General features: G+C 28.4%; 1 protein-coding gene across 2 annotated transcripts in view; it reads left to right on the forward strand.

The window, feature by feature from the left end:
- LOC126756342 (uncharacterized) overlaps nt 1-23,352 on the forward strand; it is a 315,110-nt gene that overhangs the window by 246,714 nt on the left and 45,044 nt on the right. For both annotated transcript variants that reach the window (XM_050469324.1, XM_050469325.1), the window contains 5 exons: nt 3,895-4,340; nt 4,431-5,022; nt 5,110-5,167; nt 5,238-5,357; nt 5,430-5,629. In XM_050469324.1, coding sequence (XP_050325281.1) covers nt 3,895-4,340; nt 4,431-5,022; nt 5,110-5,167; nt 5,238-5,357; nt 5,430-5,629 — 1,416 coding nt within the window. The remainder of the gene's footprint in view (nt 1-3,894; nt 4,341-4,430; nt 5,023-5,109; nt 5,168-5,237; nt 5,358-5,429; nt 5,630-23,352) is intronic.

A 23,352-nucleotide genomic window follows, 5' to 3' on the forward strand; every position in this document is an offset into this window, starting at 1 on the left:
AACAATCCGATCTGAAAAATTTTCTGCGGATATTAGAACGTTGCTTTGGAAAATAATTCGTGCTAAATTTCGTCATGATATCTCATTAAATACAAAAGTTTTTCATACAAACACTTGATTTCGATCGTTCAGTTTGTATGGCAGCTATATGCTATAGTGAACCAAAAGTAGCGGTTCCAACAAATGAGAAGCTTCTTAGTGAGAAAAAGGTGTGAGCAAAATTTCAGAACGATATCTCAAAAAATGGGGAATAAAGAACCACCCTAATACCTAATAAAGGAACAACCATACTGACACATACATACTTCAGCACACCAATACATGCCAAAGTAACGATGTTATATGTGCTCCAGCGCCACTAAGTAGGCCAACAGTCTTGAATTACCAGCAATAACACACATGCAAACACACACACACACACATATATGGAGAAATTAAAGCAGTCAGTCTGACTTGCGGACTTGTTGTAGAAATGCCAGCTTATGTTTGCATTACGTTTGCGACTGACACTTATTAGTGCGCGACGCATTAGAGCAGCAGCCCAAACAACTGAACGTGTGTTTGTGTATGTGTGAGCGTTTGTATATGTGTGTGTGAACGTGTTTACTTGCGCCTCTACGATATATGTGTGTGTTTATTTGCGTTGTAGGTGTATTGGGTCAGAGCAGACGCGGCGACAGTTGTCCGTCGCAGACATGGCGGGGTCACCGGGTTGCCACCTGCGGCAGTTGCAACGATTATAGAGCATAAATTCACCGTTATTTGTGTGTTGCTGTTATTGTCGCTGACAAGTTCACTTCAAAACTGGCGCAGTCTCGCAGCGTCATTGGCTGTTGGCGGCGTCGTGCTGTGCTCTGAGGTCCTCCATTCGATCGAGCGACCAGCCACTGACAGGTTTATGCAAGCGCCTTCTGCTGCCAGTGTCTTATCGCATATTGTTAGCAACAGGTTTGCGCTTACCGACGAGCGTGTAACGTTAGTAACGGTAGTACTTGTGGTAATTGAGCAGTTGTGCAATATTTTTTTTGTTTTTGCTTCATTCAAGACAAGGTCACATAATAATTGCTTACGAAATAAATTTTAGGAAAATCAAATATTAAGTGTGATTTGGAATTTCAATTGAAATTTTTAAATAAAAAATATTAATAAATAAATTTTAAACAACGCCTTTATGTCATCAAACGAACCAGTGTAGTTCACCAAAGTGCTAATTAACGCAAACTAGTATTATAACTGTAAAAAGTGACTGTAGCGCACTCAATGCGTCCGCGAAAAGTGTAAAATCGCCAACAAAATGAAGAGTAAAATCCGTTATACGCGCAGCAAAAGCTTTAAGGAAATACTCGGCTATAATTATGACAAGTAAGTTTGATGCAGCAATGGCCGTTTTGAAATTAATGAAAGAGCGTGCAATGTGAAATTGTACTAATTTAATTTAATTTCGTTAATTAGTTGAAAGAGGCTGATCCATGTTAGCTTCATGTGATAGCTTAAATTTATAAATTAACGAAATATTTTTTATAATTATTAATTATTTTTTCTTAATTACATTAATTAAATTAATTTAATTTAAATTTTTTAATTAGTTTAGTAAGACATTTTAGCTTCATGTGACAGCATACGAAGTAAAGTAACTTAATTAACGTGAACTTATGTTTAATTATAAATAATTTTGTCTTAATTACATTAATTTAAATTAAATTTGTTAATAAGTTTAGCATGTTTAATCTATTTTAGCCAAATGTGGCAACTTTTCAACTCAAATTAATTAATTAACGTAAACTTATTTATCAATATGAATTAATTTTGTCTTAATTACGTTAATTAAATTAATTTAATTTAAATTTGTTAATTACTTTAGCAGGTTTAATCTATTTTAGCCATATGTGACAGCTTTTTAACTCAAATTAATTAATTAACGTAAACTTATTTATAATTATCAATTAATTTAATTTAATTTTGTTACCTAGTTTAGTAAGTCTAATCTGTTTTAGCCTAATACAACAGCTTATGAGCTCAAACTAATTAATTAACGTAATATTACTTTTAATTATTAATTAATTTTGCCTTGATTACATTTTAAAAGTTGATTCAATTTAATTTTGTTAATTAATTTTGTAAATCTAAATTATTTCAGTCTTATGTGAATTGATTTAATTAATTTAATTTAATTTAATTTCATATTTATTAATTTATTATATTTATACATAATTAATTGTATTTAATGCTTCTTCTTAAAGTGCATTACTTAAATTAATTACATTTAATTAGTTTAGTAAACCTGATGCATTCGTTATGTGACAGCTCAAATTTATTAATTCTGAATTAATTTTGTCTGAATTGCGTTAATTTATTTTAATGTTGTTAATTAGTTTAGTGGGTTCAATCTATTTTAAAACTTATTTATGTTTATGAATTAATTTTGTTTTAATTACACTAATTAAATTAATTTAATTTTGTTAATTAGTTGAGTAGAGCTTTTATATTTGAGCTTTATGCATCAGCTTTTTAACTGAAATTATTTAATTAACGTAATCTGATTTATAATTGTAAATTAATTTTGCCTTAATGACTTTTATAAATTAATTTAATTTAATTTTGTTAAATAGTTCAGCAGGTCTAATATATTTTAGTCTTATGTGACAGGCTTTTTACTGAAATTAATTATTTAACGTAATCTTATTCATAATTATAAATTAAGTATGCCTTAATTACTTTAAAAAAAATTATTTAATTTAATTTAATTTATTTAATTTGATTTTCTTAATTAGTTTAGTAAATCTAATCTTTTATCTATATATAATTGTTATTTGTTTCTACTTAAATTATTTAAATTAATTACAATAAATTTTATATTAATTAATTTATTGTATCTAGACAAAATTTGAGGTTTCTATTCTTCTTTTTATGTTATATAAATCTTACTTTTTAGTAATTAAATAAATTTAATTTACTTTCATTATAATTCTTGTGACCTTATTAACTTTAATTAGCTTACTCAGTTTTACTTGATTGATTTATAAGAATATAAAAATATAAATATTAAGAAAATTTATCGTTTATTTTGTTTGTTTGTAATTAAATTAAATTAATAAAATAATTGAATAATTTTATTACATGTCCTCATCGCATATTTATCATATGAATTTAAATTCAAATTAACTTAAATATTTTACTTAATTAATTTAATTAACATTTTTTTTTTAATTTTTTTTTAATTAACTTCATTTTCTAATGGAAAGGGGGCTAAAATTTGCGTAATGAAATATTTGAGAATTTATTTTTTAAGGAGAACAAAATTAAATAAAATTAATTATAATTAATTTTGAGTCTCTTATTGTGTTTTATTAACACTTTTGTTATTGTTATAAATGCAATTAAAATGTATTTAAATATCTTATTTAATTATATTAATTTAATTTATTTTGTAATTAAATAAAATTAATTTTGAATAATTATAATTAATTATATAATTTTTTTTATATATTAAATTATTTAATATATCAAAAACGTAATTATCTTTTTCCATAATTTAATAATTTCTTTAATATACAATATTTTTAATTAATTCGGGTTTCATTAAAAATTATTTTTTATTTAGATTAAATTGATTAGATAAATTTAATAATTAAATTAATTGGTCAGAAATTCGTATAGTATTTATTTTAACCAAACCCCATAATATTTAATATATTTCAATTTATTTGAAATTAAATTATTTATTTAAAATATATGCGTTTTGCTCACATAAAATATTGAGTCGAAAAAATTTTCTGATCATCGATTGTATATAAATACACACAAGGAATATATATAAGTATTTAACATTTCCATAATTAAATTATGACTTTACTAATTTCTTCCTTTCCAATTTATTTCCCCCTGCCAATTTAGCGATGAGCAAGCCGATGTTGGACTCTCCAATTCCAACTTCACCGCAAGTTCCAATTCTAGTCTTTCCTCGGGTGGCGGCTCTGAGAGTCCCAGCACCTCAATGGAACAAATGGGTGGCGCCGGTGGTGCAACCGCCACCGCCACCGGCCATCCGATTACACATCACCACAGCATGCACGCCCACCACACCACACCGCACCATCACATGCACCAGCACAGCCATCAGGACTCGTTTCATGGCAGCATCGGTGGCGGCTCGATGAACACCAGCTTTTGGGGCAGCAGTTTTGGTGGCGTCGGCAGCGGACAACCCGGACAGCGACAGTGGAATTTCGAGAGTGACGAGGAGGATGATCTCAACGAGGCCGATTGGAGTTCAAATGTCACGGCCGAGCTATTGGCTGCGCTCACCGATGCGGAGAAAAAGCGACAGGAGATTATAAATGGTGAGTGCCATGCACAATAATATGCATACCACATAACTTACACACTAATAATTAAATTATAATAATAAATTTTTTCCATTTCTCTTGTAGAAATTTACCAAACCGAGCGCAGTCACGTGCGCATTCTCAAACTATTGGAGCGTCTCTTCCTCCTACCGCTGCAGGATAGCAGTCTGCTAACGGCAGAACATTTAACGCTCCTCTTCCCGCCTGCATTACTCTCGCTGCGCGAAATCCACACAACCTTCGAACAACAATTGAAGCAACGTCGCGTCGAACACAATCACGTGGTCACACATATTGGCGATCTGCTATCCGGCATGTTCTTTGGCAAGTCCGGTGACGATTTGTGCCAATATGCGCAACAATTTTGTGCGCGTCAACAAATCGCATTGGAGGCGCTGAAGGAGAAACGTCGCAAGGATGAACAATTGCAGAAGCTATTGAATAAGGCCGAATCGCATAAGGCCTGTCGACGTCTGCAGTTGAAAGACTTGCTGCCGGCGGTGCTGCAGCGTCTGACCAAGTATCCGCTGCTCTTCGAAAATCTGTACAAAGTGACGATACGCGTGGTGCCCGATGACCTGTCCGAGGCGGAGGCTATACGTTGTGCGCTCGAGTCGTCAAAGAAGATACTCGTCGATGTAAATCAGGCTGTAAAGACCGCCGAAGACACGCACAAGTGAGTACTATTTGCATTTTTTTTTGTAATTTTACAACAATTGCGCAATTTTTATGTAAATAACTGTACTATTCGCCACTCTTACAGATTGCAAAACATTCAGCGGAAATTGGACAAATCAACCTTCGACAAGGATGAATTTAAGGTGCGTCTTACTATAAATCTACTCGCTAGATTAGCTGCTATAATGTTTTTCTTCTTTTTTTTATGCGCAGAATTTGGACTTAACGCAGTACCGTCTCATACATGACGGTAGCTTGACAATGAAAAAGAATCCCAGCATACAATTGCACGGTCTACTCTTCGAGGATATGATTGTGTTGCTAACCAAACAGGTATTTTTTACACATTCAACTTTCTTTCCTTAACATAAATTAATTTATGTGCTTTCTTTCATTACAACGCAGGACGATAAATATTCGTTGAAATATTTGCATGCCCCACGCAACACTGAGGTCAACAATAAGCCTGTCAACCCCATTATGAGCATTGATTCAGAGACGCTGGTACGACAAGAAGCGGCCGACAAGAATTCATTCTTCTTGATTAAGACAAAAACATCACAAATGTTGGAGCTACGCGCACCAAGCAGTTCCGAGTGTAAAACGTGAGTACTCAGTTTTGTTTCTTTATATAGAAAATAGTGTTATTTATCTACGAGGGCATTCAAAAGTAGCGGAGTTTGAATATAGCTGCTTGTTCTTATGTAGCTCTTCAAAAGTCAGCACTTTCAAAAACACATTAGTGTGTTGAATATATGTAATTGGAAAACATCAGCAAAACTTCAAACTATTTTAGAAAATATTGAAGAATCCGTTGTTTAGTTATATCTTTAGGTTATGATTAACGGTGAAATTTATGTGGATAGTCTTCTTGTATACGTTTACAAAATTTTCAAAAGTTATATTGTAACTTAGCTTAACTCAAATGAACTTAACTTAAATTAACTTAACTTAACTTGACTTAAATCAGCTTAACTTAACTGGACTTAAATCAACTTAAGTTAACTTAACTTAACTTTACCCAAATGAACTTATCTTAAATCAACTTAACTTAACTTAAATCGACTTAACTTAATCAACTTAACTTCACTTAAATAAATTAACTTATTTTCAAATTAATTAACAAATTATTTTACACCGGCAATATGCAGCTACATAACTTAGCTTAGGTCATTTGTACAAAAAAAAATCAAACTCATAAAAAATGCTTTGAAATTTATAAAAAAAAAATTCAATGTCATAAAAAATTAGGAATTTTAAAAATTAGGAACTTTTATCTCCGAAAATATGCAGCTAACTTGAGTCAACTAAATGAACTTAACTTAAATCGACTTAACTTTACTTGACTTAAATATACTCAACTTAACTTAACTGAAAAGAATTCAACTTAACTTCGATCAACTTAAATTAACTTAAATAACTTAACTCAACTTAGATCAACTTAACTTAAATCAACTTAAGTTAAATGACTTAACCTTAGCAAATTTACAGGAAAAAAATAAATAGTAACTTTATGCCGAAAATATCCCGCAACACTTAACTTAGCTTACGTTATTTTTGCAAACAAAATTTCGAGTTTATAAAAAAAAAAAGTAGTAGTTTTAGACGTTAGGAATTTTTCACTGAAAAATATGCAGAAACTTATTTTTGTTGCAAATTAATTATAAAATTTTTCGTATAAAAAATTAAAAAGTATTTTTACGCAGAAAAGTATGCAACAAAAACCTAAACTCAAGCTTTTGGGATTTTATTTCAATTTTGAATAAATTAGACTTTGCGCATAATTCTCAAGCGACTTTCAAGTATTTATTTTATGCATTTCAGAAATACAGAATTATATACATTTTTATTGAAAATGCAAATATAAATTTTTAAAATTTTAAATTTTTTGCCATATTATATAAATTTTTATTCAAAATGCAAAAATAATTTTTAAAAATTAAAAATTTTAAAATTCTTTGCCACGTATTCCAATTGACAAAATTGTTTTATTTTTTAAATAAAAATGTAAGATTTTGTTTTTTAAAGTTTTTATTGCAAAATTTTGAAAAATATTGTTTTATTTTTAAAATAAATTTTTCTTTGCTTTTAATTTTTTCTTCGAAAATTTTGTAATTACTTATTGTTGCAATTAATTTTTTTTTCTAAAAATAATTTAAATTTGTTTTTGGCTTTATTGCTTTAAATAGTAATACCAAATCAACTAGTTTTTTTTTCTAAATATCCATTCTCCGCTTTTTAAAAAAATCACGCACAGCAATGCAATGCAACCAGACCGCAGTTGACATTGCCGCTCTTACACAAATATACATATGTATATGTACATATGGATGTGTGTACCTAGAAATATATGTACATGTGAAAATTATATGTATATTTACATACAAATGTATATGTATTCATGTAGTAATATATTTTTCACAAATACCTCGCGTGCGCATTCAGCTTACATGCCAAACAATTCACCTGTCAGCGGCGCAATTAACTGCGTCACAAAAATGGTTATTTTCTTTATTACCTCAAATGGCTAAGCATTCGTATAATTTACGCACTTTCCGTGTAATTTGCGGTTGAATGTAAATAACGGTTTGTCAGTAATATTTATGTGATAGCCTATAAAATATTGCAAAATATTTTCAATGCAATTGCTATTGTTATTGCCTGTTTTTATTTATTATTATTTATATTTCTCCTTTTTACTTTATTTATTTTTAATTTTTGTACCTTGAACTGTTTGTATTGATTTGTTTCTGAGATATGGACATGAAACTTTGCACACGTCATTTTCTACTCAAACCGTTACTCATTTGTCGGAATCGTTGATATCGGACCACTATATCATATAGCTGTCATACAAACTGAACCATGAAAATTAAGTTTTTATATGAAAAACTTTTTTGTTTGTCGAGATATCTTCAGGAAATTTGCCATAAATTATTGTCCGACAAAATGACATAATTTCTAAAGAAATTGTGCAGATCGTACCAATATAGCATATAGCTGCCATACAAACTGAACGATCGAAATCAAGTGCTTGTATGGAAAACTTTTTTATTTGTGGCGATATCTTCACGAAATTCGACATGAATTATTGTCCGACACAATGCTGTAACTTCCAAACAAATTTTGCAATCTGACGGCTATAAGATATTGCTGCCATACAAACTGAACCATGAAAATTAAGTTTTTATATGAAAAACTTTTTTGTTTGTCGAGATATCTTCAGGAAATTGGGTATAAATTATTGTCCGATAATATGCTATAATTTCCAAAAAAAATCGATCAGATCGGACGACTATAGCATATAGCTGCCATACAAACTGAACGATCGAAATCAAGTGCTTGTATGGAAAACTTTTTTATTTGTCGACATATCTTCAGGAAGCTCGGCTTAAATTATTATCCGACAAATTGCTATAGTATCCGAACAAATTGTGCAGATCGGTCCACTATAGCATATAGCTGCCATACAAACCTATCAAAATTAAGCAAGTATTTTTTATACACGTTTATGCTATGCGAAATATAGCTGTGAAGGGTATAATATTTTCGGTGCATTCGAGTTTAACGTTCTTCCTTCTTTTTTTTGCTGTTTTTGTTTGTTCTAAGTATTGTTATTATTATTTTTTTATGACATTGAAATGTCGAAATGCAACATACATTTGGCATTTATTGAAATTGACTAGAACTAAAATATTAATGAGCATAACGTATTCCGCTTAGGTCGTCTAATATGTGGATTTATGTGTATAATATATTTAAAATATATTTATTTACATTTAAAGTGTATTTATGCGTATTTACTATATATGTATATAATATTTATATGGCTTTTCTTGCCTGCACATAATTTGTGTTGATATTTTTCATTGCCGCAATACGTCAAAATTCCTTCACTAGACATTTTTACCAGATATGCATACGCAAATGTATATTTCCCAACAAATTCTCTACATTTCTTCCGCTACGCCGTTGTTTTATAACGCATGCCAATAATGCCAATTGTGCGGCCTGCATTATTGCATGCTACTCCCAACAGATTAGCCGTTGTTTATTATTAAGGCGAAGTGACTTGAAAGTGGTGAGCTTCACATTGACCTTCACATGCCATACAAATTATATATATTTTTTATTTTACGACATCATATAGCAGTATGCCTCATTTCACCCTTTCAGCACTTGGCGCGTCATGGCGTATGAGTTACCTTTAATTACCCAACACGCTGCCACATTACTCATACGCACCGCCGACGCGTCAACAGCACTTTGTTATGCAGCGTGCTTGCTGTATGCCATCAAATGTGGTGTCACACGTCATTACATACAAACTGGCGATAAGAAATTTTTATTCCTTGCGATCTTTCCGGCAAATAATTTGACGGCACTGTCGCTGTCATAACAGTTCAAATTAAGCTGCTGGGTTGAAATTAAGAAATTAAGGTGCTAAGTGCATGCAATCGGCAAAAAAAAACACAAATACACGCGGCGCAAATCGTTTTCCTATATTTGTTTAAATTTTCCTGCTGTCATTAGCGCAATTTGAGTTATTTTATGACAGTACATTTATGTCTTGGAGTGTGTTAATTTCTTTGAGGAATTTCGTTAATCACTACAAAAGTCAATTACAATTATGTATTTGCTTATGTCGGCATATGTAAACTCATTTATAACGCACTGTTGCACTCATATATCACCGGCAGCGTTGAAGGTTGCTGGCGGCAATAATTCCTGGCGCGCTTATTTAAGCAGCAAAGTGCCCGGTTGACAGCTCTTTTGTGGCGATTATTCTGCCTACATACATACTGATGATGTATTGCGTCTGTATGTTTGTCGTGGCTTGTTTGCTTGTCATCCACGCTGGACCTGCCGCTGACTTGCCGCCACTCAACATTTACATTTGTTTGTAAATGTATGTGTATATATGTATGTTTATATGGTTATTTGTAAGTTTATGTGTATATCTGTATATAAAGATGTATCTCTATATGTAAGGTTGTATAAATGTACATACATATGTAAGCGATGTCTACGCCAATAATGGAGAAAAAGTATGTATGTATGCATATATTTACGTTTGCATACTTTTCCTTGTTCCATTTCTTGTAGCAGCGCCGCGCCTGTTTCGCTGTCTATTTTGTTGCTTAATTTGCTGCCCATTGTTATTGGCTACTTTTGTCATTGCTCTAGAAAATATATTTGTATGCTAATATCCACAGGGTCAAAGTTCTAGCGGTGTAGCATATTTTGTAAACAACTTTAAGCTTTCCATTCATTCATTTTGTGCTCGCCGCATTTCGGCGCATTACGCTTAGCGTGCTGATCTGCCGCTGTGATAAGCGTTAATTGTTTATTCAGAACTTGGAAATGATGTACATAGTTTTGTATGTAGTTTACGAAAACTTAGCGAAATGATAATGTTTGTGTAAATAAGAATTATTTTTCGTATGAAAAATGCACAAATAGAGAGATGTTAGAAAAAAATAAGGTGTCTTTTTTTGTTATTTAATTTTATTAAACTATTTTTTATTTTTAAATTCTTTTATATAGTTTTTTTATTCATTTTTTTTATTAATCTTTTGTTAATTATTTAATTTTTTTTATTATTTTTTTATTTTTTTTTTAAATTTTTTTTTTGTTTTTTTTATTTTTCATGAAACTTAAGTTTTTTTATCTTTAGCAAAAAAACGGAACTGTATATTTTTTATTCCTTAGTTTTTGAAACTTTTTTTATTATTTAGTTTTTTTTTTTAATTTATTTTTAAATAAAACTATATAGCTATATTTTTTATTATTTAATGTTTTTTATTATGATATATTTTTTTAACGATTTTATTTAATTTTATTAAACTATTTTTTATTATTAAATTAAATATTTTTTATGTTTTTTTTTATATTATTTTATATTTTATTTTTTTTTATTATTGACTTCCTTTTTATTATTTTTTTTCCAAATTTTTCCTACAATTTTTATTGTTTAATGTTTTTTATTCATTTTTTTTTTAATTTTTTTAAATTATTTTTTTTAATTCTTTCAAATTATTTATTTTTTAATTTTTTTAAATTATTTTTTTTTGTAATTTTTTAATCTTATTAATTTATTTTTTTACTATTTAAATATTTTTTTTATATTTTATTTTTATATTTTATTTTAATATTTTTTTTTTAAATATTGACTTTCTTTTTTATTTTTTCTTATGAAACTTGATTTTTTTTACCTTTAGCAAAAAACGGAACTGTATATTTTTTATTCCTTAGTTTTTGAAACTTTTTTTATTCTTTAGTTTTTTTAAGAAATTTATTTTTAAATAAAACTATATACCTACATTTTTTATTGTTTAATGTTTTTTTTATTAATTTTTTAATTTATTTATTTTTTTTAACTTTTTAATCTTATTAATTTATTTTTTTACTATTCAAATATTTTATATGTTTTTTCATATTTTTTATATTGTTTTATATTTGTTTTTATTTTTTTTTTAATATTGACTTTCTTTGTTTTATTTCTTTGCTAATTTTAACTTTTTAATCTTATTAATTTATTTTTTTACTATTGAAATATTTTTAAAATTTTTTATATATATTTTTTTATTTTTTATTTATTTTTATTTTTTATTTTTTTTTTTTTTTTTTTCTTTTTTTTTTTTTTTTTTTTTTTTTTTTTTTTTTTTTTTTTTTTTTTTTTTTTTGTTTATTTTTTAAATATTGACTTTCTTTTTTTATTTTTTTTTGCTAATGAAACTGAAGTTTTTGATAATCTTTAGAAAAAGAATTGAACTACATATTTTTCCGTTATATACATTTTTTAAATTTTTTCATTATTTAGTTTTTTATGTTTTTTTGTATTAATTAATGCTTTCCGTGAAATTTTTTTAATATTTTTTTTTAACTATTTAATTTTCTTTATTAATTTTTTTTTTAATTTACTAATTTTTTTAAAGCTCGTGTGAAATTATTAACATATATGTATGTGTGTCAAATTCTAAAATAACAATAAAATATTAAAAAATAGGTTCCAAAAGGTTTGAAACCGTTAAAATCAAATGTATAAAAACTATAAATACATACACATTTTTGAACAAATCTAATTTATGAAAAAAAAAATTTATTAAAAATATTTTAAAATTAATAAATTTAATCATATTTTTGAACACATATTTTTTACTATTATATAATTTTTAAAGGATTTTTTCTGATATAAATATTTATAAAATTTATAAATAAAAAACAATAAATTTCTTCATATTTTTAACAAATTAATTTTTTTAAAACAGAATTTTTAAAATATTTTTTTATAGTAAATATTTATAAAACTTCAAAACTCAAAAAGTATAAATTTTAAAATTATAAATATTATGTAATTTGTTTATTTTTTCTCATATAAATATTTATAAAATTCAAAAAAAAAGTCAAAATAAATAATATTCATATTTTTTAACAAATTCGTTTAATTGAAACAAAATATTTAAGTTTTAACTGCCTAAGTACCGTAATGCATCACGTTCTCTGCCTTCCGTTCCCCTTTTTTGCGCATAAATAAGCGCTAAGTAAAATAAGTAATCGTTAAGTTAATGCAAACGTTATTTTCCTCACGCATTCTAATGCGCTGACAATTCAACTTCGATTTTACCTAATTTGGTATTGAAATTAAATGATTTTTGTTTTCTACAAAACGAAATCAAGTGCACTGTAATAATTTCCTTATGTGGCGTGCTGCTCAAAGCCGCACTGTTTTTTTTTCAACTGATGACAAATGACAAAACATCAATTTAAACAAAAAAAATTATTGAAAGTTTAAAGGAAAAAAATTAATTGCATTTAATTTCGATTAACGCAGAACAAAGCGCAGACAAGCGATCAACAATGTAGTGGGAATAAAGCATACCTGCCATATTCTATGATAATTTTATACCTAGAAATCTGCTCGAAAATCTGGCAACCCTAAAAATTTTAAATTAGCGTAAATTATTTTTTATATCTTAAAGTTTACTAGGTTTGAACTAAGAGAAATTTTGAATTATTTCTAAAAATATGGCAACCTTAAAATTTAATTAAGTAAAATTATTGTAAACTATTTTTTTATATACAAATCAAACTATCTTTGTATGACATTTCTTTTTATTTTTTTTGTCAAAAAATCTGGCAACTCTAAAAAATTATATTAGTGCAAAATGTTTTTTATACAAATGTGCACCGCGTTTGCACTAAACACAAAATTAGCTGTTTAATTTTTTCTTAAAATCCGGCAACACTAAGGAGTTAAAATTAATGAAAAAAGTTGAGCACTAGGTTAACATAAAAATATTTCGAATTTTTTTCTGCCCGCTTTTCCTACCGGTCAACTTTTTTCCATCCCATTCCTACAGGGCACTCAAGCGTTGCATTACTGTGCTGCTGCCGTCACTATTACTTGGCGTGCCGCTCACTTGTGTTGTGCTCACTTGACGCATTCGGCGGGTGATTAGCGGGTGCTCCGCTGCAGTCTAAAGCGTCGAACGCTCATTTGTAATTTACAAAATAAATCAAATTTAAGGTTAAATTGCCTTTAAAACGACAATCGAAGCGACACTTGAAATATATGCACATTTATTTAACGACACGAATGATTGATTGTCGCACAGCATCGTAAATAAGACATATGCACTTGAGTATTTATAAGCATGCATATGTGTGTAGGTATGTATATGTATGTATACGTACATGTTTATGCATATATGTATGTACATATGTTTGTGTGCTACAAGTTTATTTACTGGCACGTATTTTTGCTGGCCAGAAAGCGTTTGCTCTTCGCTGACAAAGGAGTGCTTGTATATTTTAAGACAAGAAAAAACTAACAAAAATCTGTTTCCTCCAAATAAACGTTGACACTTCAAATTGAAATGTATTCGTTGGACTCATTGACATGCTTATGTGTTTGGGCGGCAAAAAGCGGAAAATAATTAAATGTACGAAATTATTCGTTGGCAATTATTAATTAATTAATTGTTATTAAGTTGCCTAATTTTTTTGAATATTTTTTAAATTTTTATTAAGTTTTGTTATTTTTTCTAAGTTTTGTCGTTTTTAATATTTATTTTTTATATTTTGTGTTATAGGTATGTTTTTTTAAACTTTTTATTTTTTTTAACTTTTATTTGTATATACATATATATTTTTTTAATATTTTAAATTAAAAGACAATAAAATTTTAGTCTCGTTTTTTTGTATCAAGTTCATAATATTTTATTTTTATTTAATTTATTTTTAAAATTTCTCATGATGTTTTTAAATATATTTTACGTATTATTCTTTATTTTGGATTTATGTGTAGTACTTTTTTTAATTTTTTTAAATTTTTTTTTGAAATTTTCTTTAACTTTTTAAGATTTTTTTAAATTTTTTTAATTTTTTGAATTATTTTCATTTTTTAATTAAAAACAAAATTTTAATTTTATTTTTAATTTTTTATATTTTTTAATTTTTTTTTTTTTTTTTATTTTTTTTTTTTTATTTTTTAATTTTTTTTTTTTTTTTTTTTTTTTTTTTTTTTTAATTTTTTTTTACATTTTTTTTTATTTTTTTAAATTTTTTTTAATTTTTTTTAAATTTTTTTTTAAATTTTTTTATTTTTCAAATTATATTTTTTGTTTTAAGCTTTAAATCTTATTAACAAATTAATCTTGTTTTTTATTATTTTTTATTATTAGTATTTTTTTATCAATTTTACGTAAGATATTATTTTTGCTTAACTTTTTCCAATTTTTGTATTATATTTTTTGTATTTTTTTTTTAATAATTCAAATAATTTTAAATTAAAGAATATTAAATTTTTGTTAGTGTTTTTTTCTTTAATTTATTCTTTGTTTAAATTCCCCCGTTTTTTTGTTATGTACATACGTATTATTCTTGTTAAATTTCTGTTTAATATTTCTTAAACAGTTTATATCTTTTTTTAATATTTTTTAAGATTTTCTTAATATTTTTTAGATTTTTTAAATATTTTTTAGATTTTTTTAATATTTTTTAAAATATTTTTTAATTTATTTTAAATACTTTTTAAGTTGTTTTTTGCATTTTTTTAATTTTTAATTGTTTTTTTTTTGTAAATATTTTTCCGTTTTCACATTTGCTTTAAGTTTTCTTTTTAATTTATTTTCGCGTGTTTTTAATTTTTTTTTCATAAATTTTTGACTTTAATTTTTTTTATTTTACGTTTTGTTTAAATTTTTCCCGTTTTTTTTAATTTTTTTTTATATACTACCTATGTATATAATTTTTTAGATTTATGTCTAACATTTTTTAAATAGCTTATATTTTTTAATTTTTTATTGTTTTAATATTTTTAAAATTTCTTGTTATTTTTTTAATTTTTTTTTTAATAATATTTTTATTTTTTTCTTATTTTTTTCTGTCTAAATATTTTCCTCTTTTCACTTTTTCTTCTTTGAACGAATATTCCTTTTTTGTCATGTTTAAGTTGAATGTAATTTCTTTCATTGTATTGCTTCCGGTCGCAGCGCGAGATTGTGATCTCAAAGGTACTTGCTGTGAACTTGAGTCATTAATATTAAGATATTCAAGCTTCTAAAAGCCGCCGAGCTGTATTCCAGTTGAAATTTTTTTGTCGCGGCCCAAAAATGCATATTTCCATAACACAAAAAATGGGTGAGGTGAAACACCTAACAAGTGCCAAAGTGAAAAGAATATCCAGCATAAATTTGAGATTTTCGCCTTTCGGCATAAAATTCAATTGTAAGTTAGCTGAACTTATGAACTCAAATTTCTAAAACTGTTAAAGAAACTATGAACCTGTTGTTGCCTGAAATTTATTTAGCCAGCGATTGAACCGATTTGACGTCACAAATTGTGGCGCGTAATTAGAGTACGCCATTCAGCTATTCCTCAACATTTCTCCGCAGTCATTTGGTCGCATGTTTTCTTTTACGCTTTTCTTAGTACCACAGCAATTCAAGTTCAATAACTTTTTCGATATTTAACTGTTCATTTCATATTTGTTTTTAGCTTAACGCACACGCAGCTTAAGCAACGAATCTTCTGTGTGCTCAGTTGCTACGTTTCGTGGAAATTTTATCGATTAAATCTCGCCGAAAAGTTGCTGCGAAATAAAGTTTGTGTATTATGCGCACGTTTTGTTCGTGGATATAAACTTTGAGCGCTGCTTAAATGAATTTCATGCTGGTTGCTGCCCCTAAAAGCATACCTCTTAATTTCCGTGTACTTAAACTTGCTTAAGCTCGAGATGAGTGTATTTAATTCCACAACCATTTGGTTAATGCGGCACACTTTTTGGCCACACTCGTTTTCCCTTCCCTTCGTAAGGTAAGCGCGTGGCGTTGCCTTGTTGGTTAACCGTGTATTTATTTTTATATTTCTTTTGAAATTCTAAGACTTCCTCCGAATGATTTGTATAAATATTGACAAATTAATTTTCTAATTTCACGCTTCATTACCATCGGCAAGGGTCGGGCGTTGGAGTACTACATACACACTTACGTACTGGCTGCTTGTTGTTGCGGAATGAGTAGCTTGCTTTCAAAGAAATTGTGATAGACACAAATTACAGTTACATTCGTATGCATGTATGTTTGTATGTTTATGTATAAATTTTCACTTCGAGGTTTATTATATGCATACATATCCAATTCATATCCACGAATTCTCTGAAACTTTCGTAAAGCTTTACCGAAACTAGAAGAGTGTTGCCACCAATTTGAAATTTGTATATGTAAATATTGAGCTGATTAGGCATTAGAGGTATTTTACAAATAAATTAAAGAGTGCCTAGATGAAAAAAATTATCAGTGTTGCCACCTTATCAAACGAAAAAATTAGAAAAAAAGGAGAGTGTTGAGAGTTTGCATTTTTTTAAATATTAAGTGATAAGAAATTAGACGTATTTTACAAATAAATTAAAAACACTTAGTTAAAAATAATAGAGTAGCCATTTTTCTATCAAATGAAAATAAATACATACACACATATACATACATATAACATACTATACGCTAAACAATACCTAACAGAAATTATTAATAACTTTATGGAAATAAATAAAAATCCATATATACACATTTTCTAAAAATTTTAATAGCTTTACCGAAACTAGCAGAGTGTTGCCACCCATTATAATTTTGATATGTAAATATTGAACTGATTAAGCATTGCAGGTATTTTGCAAATACTTTAAAAAGCATTTAGATGAAAAAATTAACAGAGTTGCCACCTTATCAATAAAAAAACAAAATAGCGAAGGTCGCTGAATACATACATACCTACATGATACATATATACATACATTGAACTATACTATCATATATTCGTGTTTTCTGAAACTTTCGAGTAGTTTTACCGAAAACACGGCAGTGTTGCCACCCGTTTGAAATTTTAATATGCGAATATTGAACTAATTTGGCACTGGAGGTATTTTACAAATAAATTAAAGAGCACCTAAATAAAAAAACGTACCAGAGTTGCCACCTTATCAAAGAAAAACACAGAAAAAAAACAATAATTTTTTTTTTTAATATGAACTAAAATAAAGAGAGACGTGTTTTACAAATAAATTAAAAAGACTTAGAAAATAGAGTTGCCACCTTTTCTTAAAAATCTTGTTAATTTTTTTTTTTAATTAATTAAAATTTTAAAAAAATATATACATATAATAAAATAAAAAATAAATAAACATCTGAAGAATATTTAATCCTTTCATTTTAAACCACGATATAACACGTTTCCATAATCTTTTTGCATTTTTTTCCAACAAATTTTAAATTAATTAATCAAAATAGTCTGTTAATAAAAATAAAATAGCAAATAAAGTCATGCGATTTCATTTTCAAAACAATTACACACAATTTACAATAAACAATTATAAATTGCACGCTCGGAAATTTGGCGTTATTTCCGGCAAACGTGAACGCTTCCTTTGTATATTTTCATTTCACACTTTATTAGCCCTTGCATTTGGAAAGTGTCACGTAGCAGCCAAGGCTTGAGATTAGTCATGAAATATTCACTGGAAATACTGCTTTTGCGCCAAAGAAAATAAATATTTGTACAAAAATAACAAATATCGAAAAGTAAAAAAAAATATTGTGCGAAGCTAATGATACATTGAACTCGGCAGCCAGCTTCAGGCCAAGGGTTAAGACAACAAATGGATTAAGTATGTGGTCATAAGTACATATATGTGTGCATCGTACTAAGGATAAGCACTTAGAGCTAAAAGTCACAAAGAAATGTGAGATTAACGATGAATGTAGATTTGATGCTCCACATGTTCTATTTCTATATATTTTCTTTTTTCAATATCCATATTTTAATTGCTTTTTTCAATATTTTTTTTTAAGTTGTTTTAAGTGACATACAGCATGTATTAGAGTTATTGTATGTGAATCAGCTTCATAGCCAATAAGCCACCCAGCATCTCCGTTCACAATAATTTGTTTACATACAATTTTACTACGCATTCTACTTTGTTGTTGCACGCCACCACCTGGCGACCCGTACGCACGCCATTCAATGAACCCACTCAAGCGCTAATGCCACTCATCAGTCGCACTTCCACGGCGCACATACATTAATATTTATATGATGTGATATATAAATATATTTATATATGTATATAAATACCCACATGTATGTATATGTGTTAATGCTTGTATGTTTGGGCATGCTCCCACGTTCCATGCATCCGTTTTATGAACACACAGCGGTCAAATTTGTGAGCTGTTTATATGTGTGTTTTTGTTTTACATTTAATTGCTTTTGTTGGCTTTTTTATGTTTTCTTTTGCGTTTAATAGCATTACGCATTTTTTTTTTGCAATTTTTTCAATTGTTAATTTGCTCATTTGGCAGTTTAGATGCCCAAACATTTATTATCCTTTCGTGGGAGGCTGCTTACTCGAATTGCCTTTAAGAGCATGCCACTCTTATTATTACATTCACCACACTATGCCCAGTTGCAGCAATTCAAAATTTTGCACACGTCATTTTCCAACTAAGAAGCCGCTCATTTGTCGGAACCACCGATATCGGACCACTATAGCATATAGCTGTCATACAAATTGCACGATCGAAATTTAGTGTTTGTATGAAAAACTTTTGCATTTGACGACATATCTTCATGAAATTTGGTATGAACTATTTTCGAAAGCAGCGCTGCAATATCCGAAGAAATTATTCAAATCGGATTACTATAGCATATAGCTGCCATACAAACTCAACGATCTAAATTAAGTTCTTGTATGAAAAACTTTTTTAGTAATAGAGATATCTGCACGAAATTTTGCATAGATTATTTCCCTAGACAACGCTATGATATCCGAAGAAATTTTTGAGATCGAACAGCTATAACATATAGCTGCCATACAAACTGAACGATCAAGTTCTTGTTCTTGTATGGAAAACTTTTTTATTTAATGAGATATATATTCACGAATTTTGGCACGATTTTTCTTTCAACGCATCGCTATAATCTCCCAACATATTTTCAAGAGCGAACCATTCTATCATATACATACATATGTATGTACATAGCTGCATACAAATTGATCGATCAAAGTCAAGTACTTATAAGGCAAACTTGAACTTGTGAAGTTTATGAAAGCTACGCTGCAACCTGCAACGCCGTAAAAGTTTTTCTTGTTTTTTTTTTTTTTCAATTTTTTTTCGTTTTTTTAATTTTATTTTTTTTTTTTTTTTGTTGTTTTTTTTGTTTTTTGTTTTTTTGTTTTTTTTTGTTTTTTTTTTTTTTTTTTTTTTTTTTTTTTTTTTTTTTTTTTTTTTTTTTTTGAAATTTTATTTTTTGTTTTTTTATTTTTTTCAAATTTTTTTTGTTTTTTTTTTAATTTTGAAATTTTTTTTTTGTTTTTTTTTTTTTTTTTTTTGCTTTTTTTTTTTTTTTTAAACCCCCTTTTTTTTAATTTTTTTTTTTTTTTTTTTTTTTTAATTTTAAATTTTTTTGTTGTTTTTTTTTTTAATTTTAATTTTTTTTTTTAATTTTAAATTTTTTTTTTAATTTTAAATTTTTTTTTTTGATTGTTTTTTTTTAATTTTTTTTTTTGATTTTAACCTGTTACATCAAAGTCTCATTAGCTATTATATACTTTAAAAGTCTAAGCAGTGATGCAAAAGTTGCCGAAATTTATCGGCAAAAAAAAATAGCAGAACTTTATATAAGCAATTTAATGCTATTTAAGCTTTTCCTTTCCTTTCTTTTATACACCCACACTGCAGCTTATTTGCCATAACAACGCTTACATGCGCAGCGCTGGCAAATTTTATTTACTTTAAACACCTCCTCAGTCATTACGCAACTTTTAGATATTTTGACTGCATACTGTCAAAATAACATTCTAACGGTTTTGCTTGTCATAACTTTTCAGCATACGCCCACATGTATGTTTGTATGCAACTTTTCCTTCCCAACGATTGTGCTTGTTTTTGCTGTTTTTTTATTGCTTCTGTTTCTGTGTAACCACGAATCACCCCACCGTTATAAGCGTTCAAGTGTCTTAAGTGGAAAATAATTAGCTTCTGCTCAGTCAACAAAAATCCCCGCCACAACCAAGGTCCAGCAGCATCAATGAATCCATTTGTTTAACCCGCCCACCAAGCAATCCGTTTCTTTAACCCGCCCACCTGTTTGTATATACATATGTACATATGTATGTATGTATGTCTTTGCAACACAATCACTGGGACTTAGTCAGCTTTTCCAATGAATGCGCCTACGGACCTAAAAACAATAATTGAAATTATTTTTTGTTACGTATTCAACTCTTCACTTCGTCCTCCATTGGGTAACCCTGCTTTGAGGGGATTTATTTTGCGTAGAGAGAAATCATTAGAAATTATTTAATTACGTGTAACAGTTCTCAGTGCAGTTGATATGAAACGAGCAATCAAATGTGGCAAAAATAATTACAAACCTTCAATTTCTATGCACTTCTTTGCTCATCGGCTGCTCTTGCCGACTTTCTCCGCCACCTTCGTGATTTCACTTTCGCACACAAAATTGGTGATTTTGGAGACTAACGAGCAATTGAATGCCCCAAATACGATAAACTCGTGGGCGTTTGCTGGAATTAATAGATTTTGTAACAACGGCAAGGAGGTATTTATTGTAATGTAAATATTTCAAGAAATCTATAATTTCTGCTGAGTATTTACCGATTTGCTTTGAAAAATGATATAAATTTATTGTCTGCTTATATAAACTTATTTCTATTATATTACTTATGTCTATTGTGTGAAATACATTTGCGTGTTTCAAGCACAATTTACTGTTCAACTTGCATAAGCAGCCAGTGCGTATACGTAACATTTGAAGGCTTACACTTCTTTGGTGATAACAAAAGGTTGCTCATACGACATGTACAGCAGATTTGCTTTGCTTTGCAATACTTTTAATATTTGTATGTATGTCAATGCAGATAGTGTTTCCACTTTCTTTGTGTGTTTTTGCTTTCTTCTTTGTGTATTTTTGCTTTCTTATATTCAATAAGTATTGAATCAGAAATTCTATGATAAAAAATATATTCACTAACGCGCATTTTTAAGGTATTCAAAGACTCTAGGAAGTTGCCTACATATATTTATTCCCTGAAACGGTTATATTAAGTTTGCCACCAAGTTTTTAATTTGTGTGAGGAAACCGCAGAGACCCTATAAAATATATGTACATATGTACATATATATATATGTACATATATAAAGGATTTTTAGTCGATTTCCATTTTTTATATACATAAGAATATGCGCACTTGTTCCTTAATTTTTGAAATATCGAAAATATTTTTATTTGTCAAGACATTTTCATTATTTGACAATCAATAACAAGATTTTTTATTCCATTTTTTTCTATAAGAAAAGCTAGCGGTCGGCTTTTGTCGTACGCAGCTGTAGCTTCGTTGCTTCTGAAGTTGACGTGTTTTCTTGTTTTATCATAATTTGTATAGTTTTTTTTTATGTACTATAGACAGGTATTTTATTAAATTAAATTTGAATTCTTATATTTCATTAAAATATGGTTTCTATTTACTCTCTTAATTTAACTAAATTTTTTTCAAATTTTTTCTTTACTTTCATTGAATTATTAAAACAAACAAATTATTTTTTTCTTAATTTAATATTTTTTTAAATTAATTTTTTAATTAAGTTTTTAAATTATTTTTTAATTAATTTTTTTTTAATTATTTCATTTAATTAATTTTTTATTAATTTTTCTTTAAATTTTTTTTTTTAATTAATATTTTTTTATTTTTTAATTAATTTTTTTTAATTAAATTATTTTTTTTAATTATTTTTTTTTAATTTTTTTTTTTTTAATTTTTTTTTAATTAATTTTTTTAATTAATTAATATTTTTTAATTAATTTTTTTTAATAATTAAATTGTTAATTTTTTAATTTTTTTAATATCATATTTTTTATTTCCTCTTACTCCACTTAATCCTTCCTCTAAATTTAGCCATTTGTTTTCATACAATTCATTCACTCGTTAAACTCGAGCATCTTTTTGAAGTGAGCTGCGTATGCATGTACATATGTATGTATTAGTGCATGTCGTTTCCTCTTGAAGTGCGATAAGCTTTGCCAAAACAAAGTATTTTCTTTAGCAGAGAAAGAACAACAACTACCAACACAACTGCAAACAATCAACCAAGAAGGGAGGCATGAACTGGCAATTGCTAATTTTGTTGGTCTCTTTTATTTATTTATCTCTTATTTTTTTTTTGTTTATTTACCCAACGCAACACTTAGAATGGGCAAAAACAAATGACAATAATAATACAATTGCAGCGCGGCCGCAAACAAAGCAGCCGCTCATTCGCAATTCGCCGTTTATGGCAAAGGCTCGTAGCTGCCAGCTGATCGGCTTCAACTTTTCATAACCGCAAATGCAACAACTAAGCAACGTAACCTTCTCAGCGTCGGCCAAACAGCACAGACTGCTAGGCTACTCTCTGCCAGTTGTACAGCTCGTCGGCGTCGTCTTCGTTTCGCCACAATCAATGCTCATTTCACGACGCCTTGCGCTGCGCTGCCGTGCGAGTGTTGCTGCCGTTGTTGTTTGTTTACATTTGGGATGCTTCAGTGGCAGCCCCAACCAAATACCACCCACCACACCACCTCTGCACACGCCTGTGTTTAGTGCAAGCAGCAGCGCGTGGCGTGCAGTCGTCTAGCCAGCGGTCGGCTTTTGTCGTACGCTTTCGTTGTTATTCCGCTAGTTGCCGTTGTCGTATCGTCGTATCGACCTTGCCCATCGTCGACATTGGCTTCGGCTGCGGCGTTGTCGTCGGCGTTGGCGTTGCTGGAGGCA

The sequence above is a fragment of the Bactrocera neohumeralis genome, chromosome 4 (genome assembly GCF_024586455.1).
Source record: "Bactrocera neohumeralis isolate Rockhampton chromosome 4, APGP_CSIRO_Bneo_wtdbg2-racon-allhic-juicebox.fasta_v2, whole genome shotgun sequence".
NCBI classification, from domain to species: Eukaryota; Metazoa; Arthropoda; class Insecta; order Diptera; family Tephritidae; genus Bactrocera; species Bactrocera neohumeralis.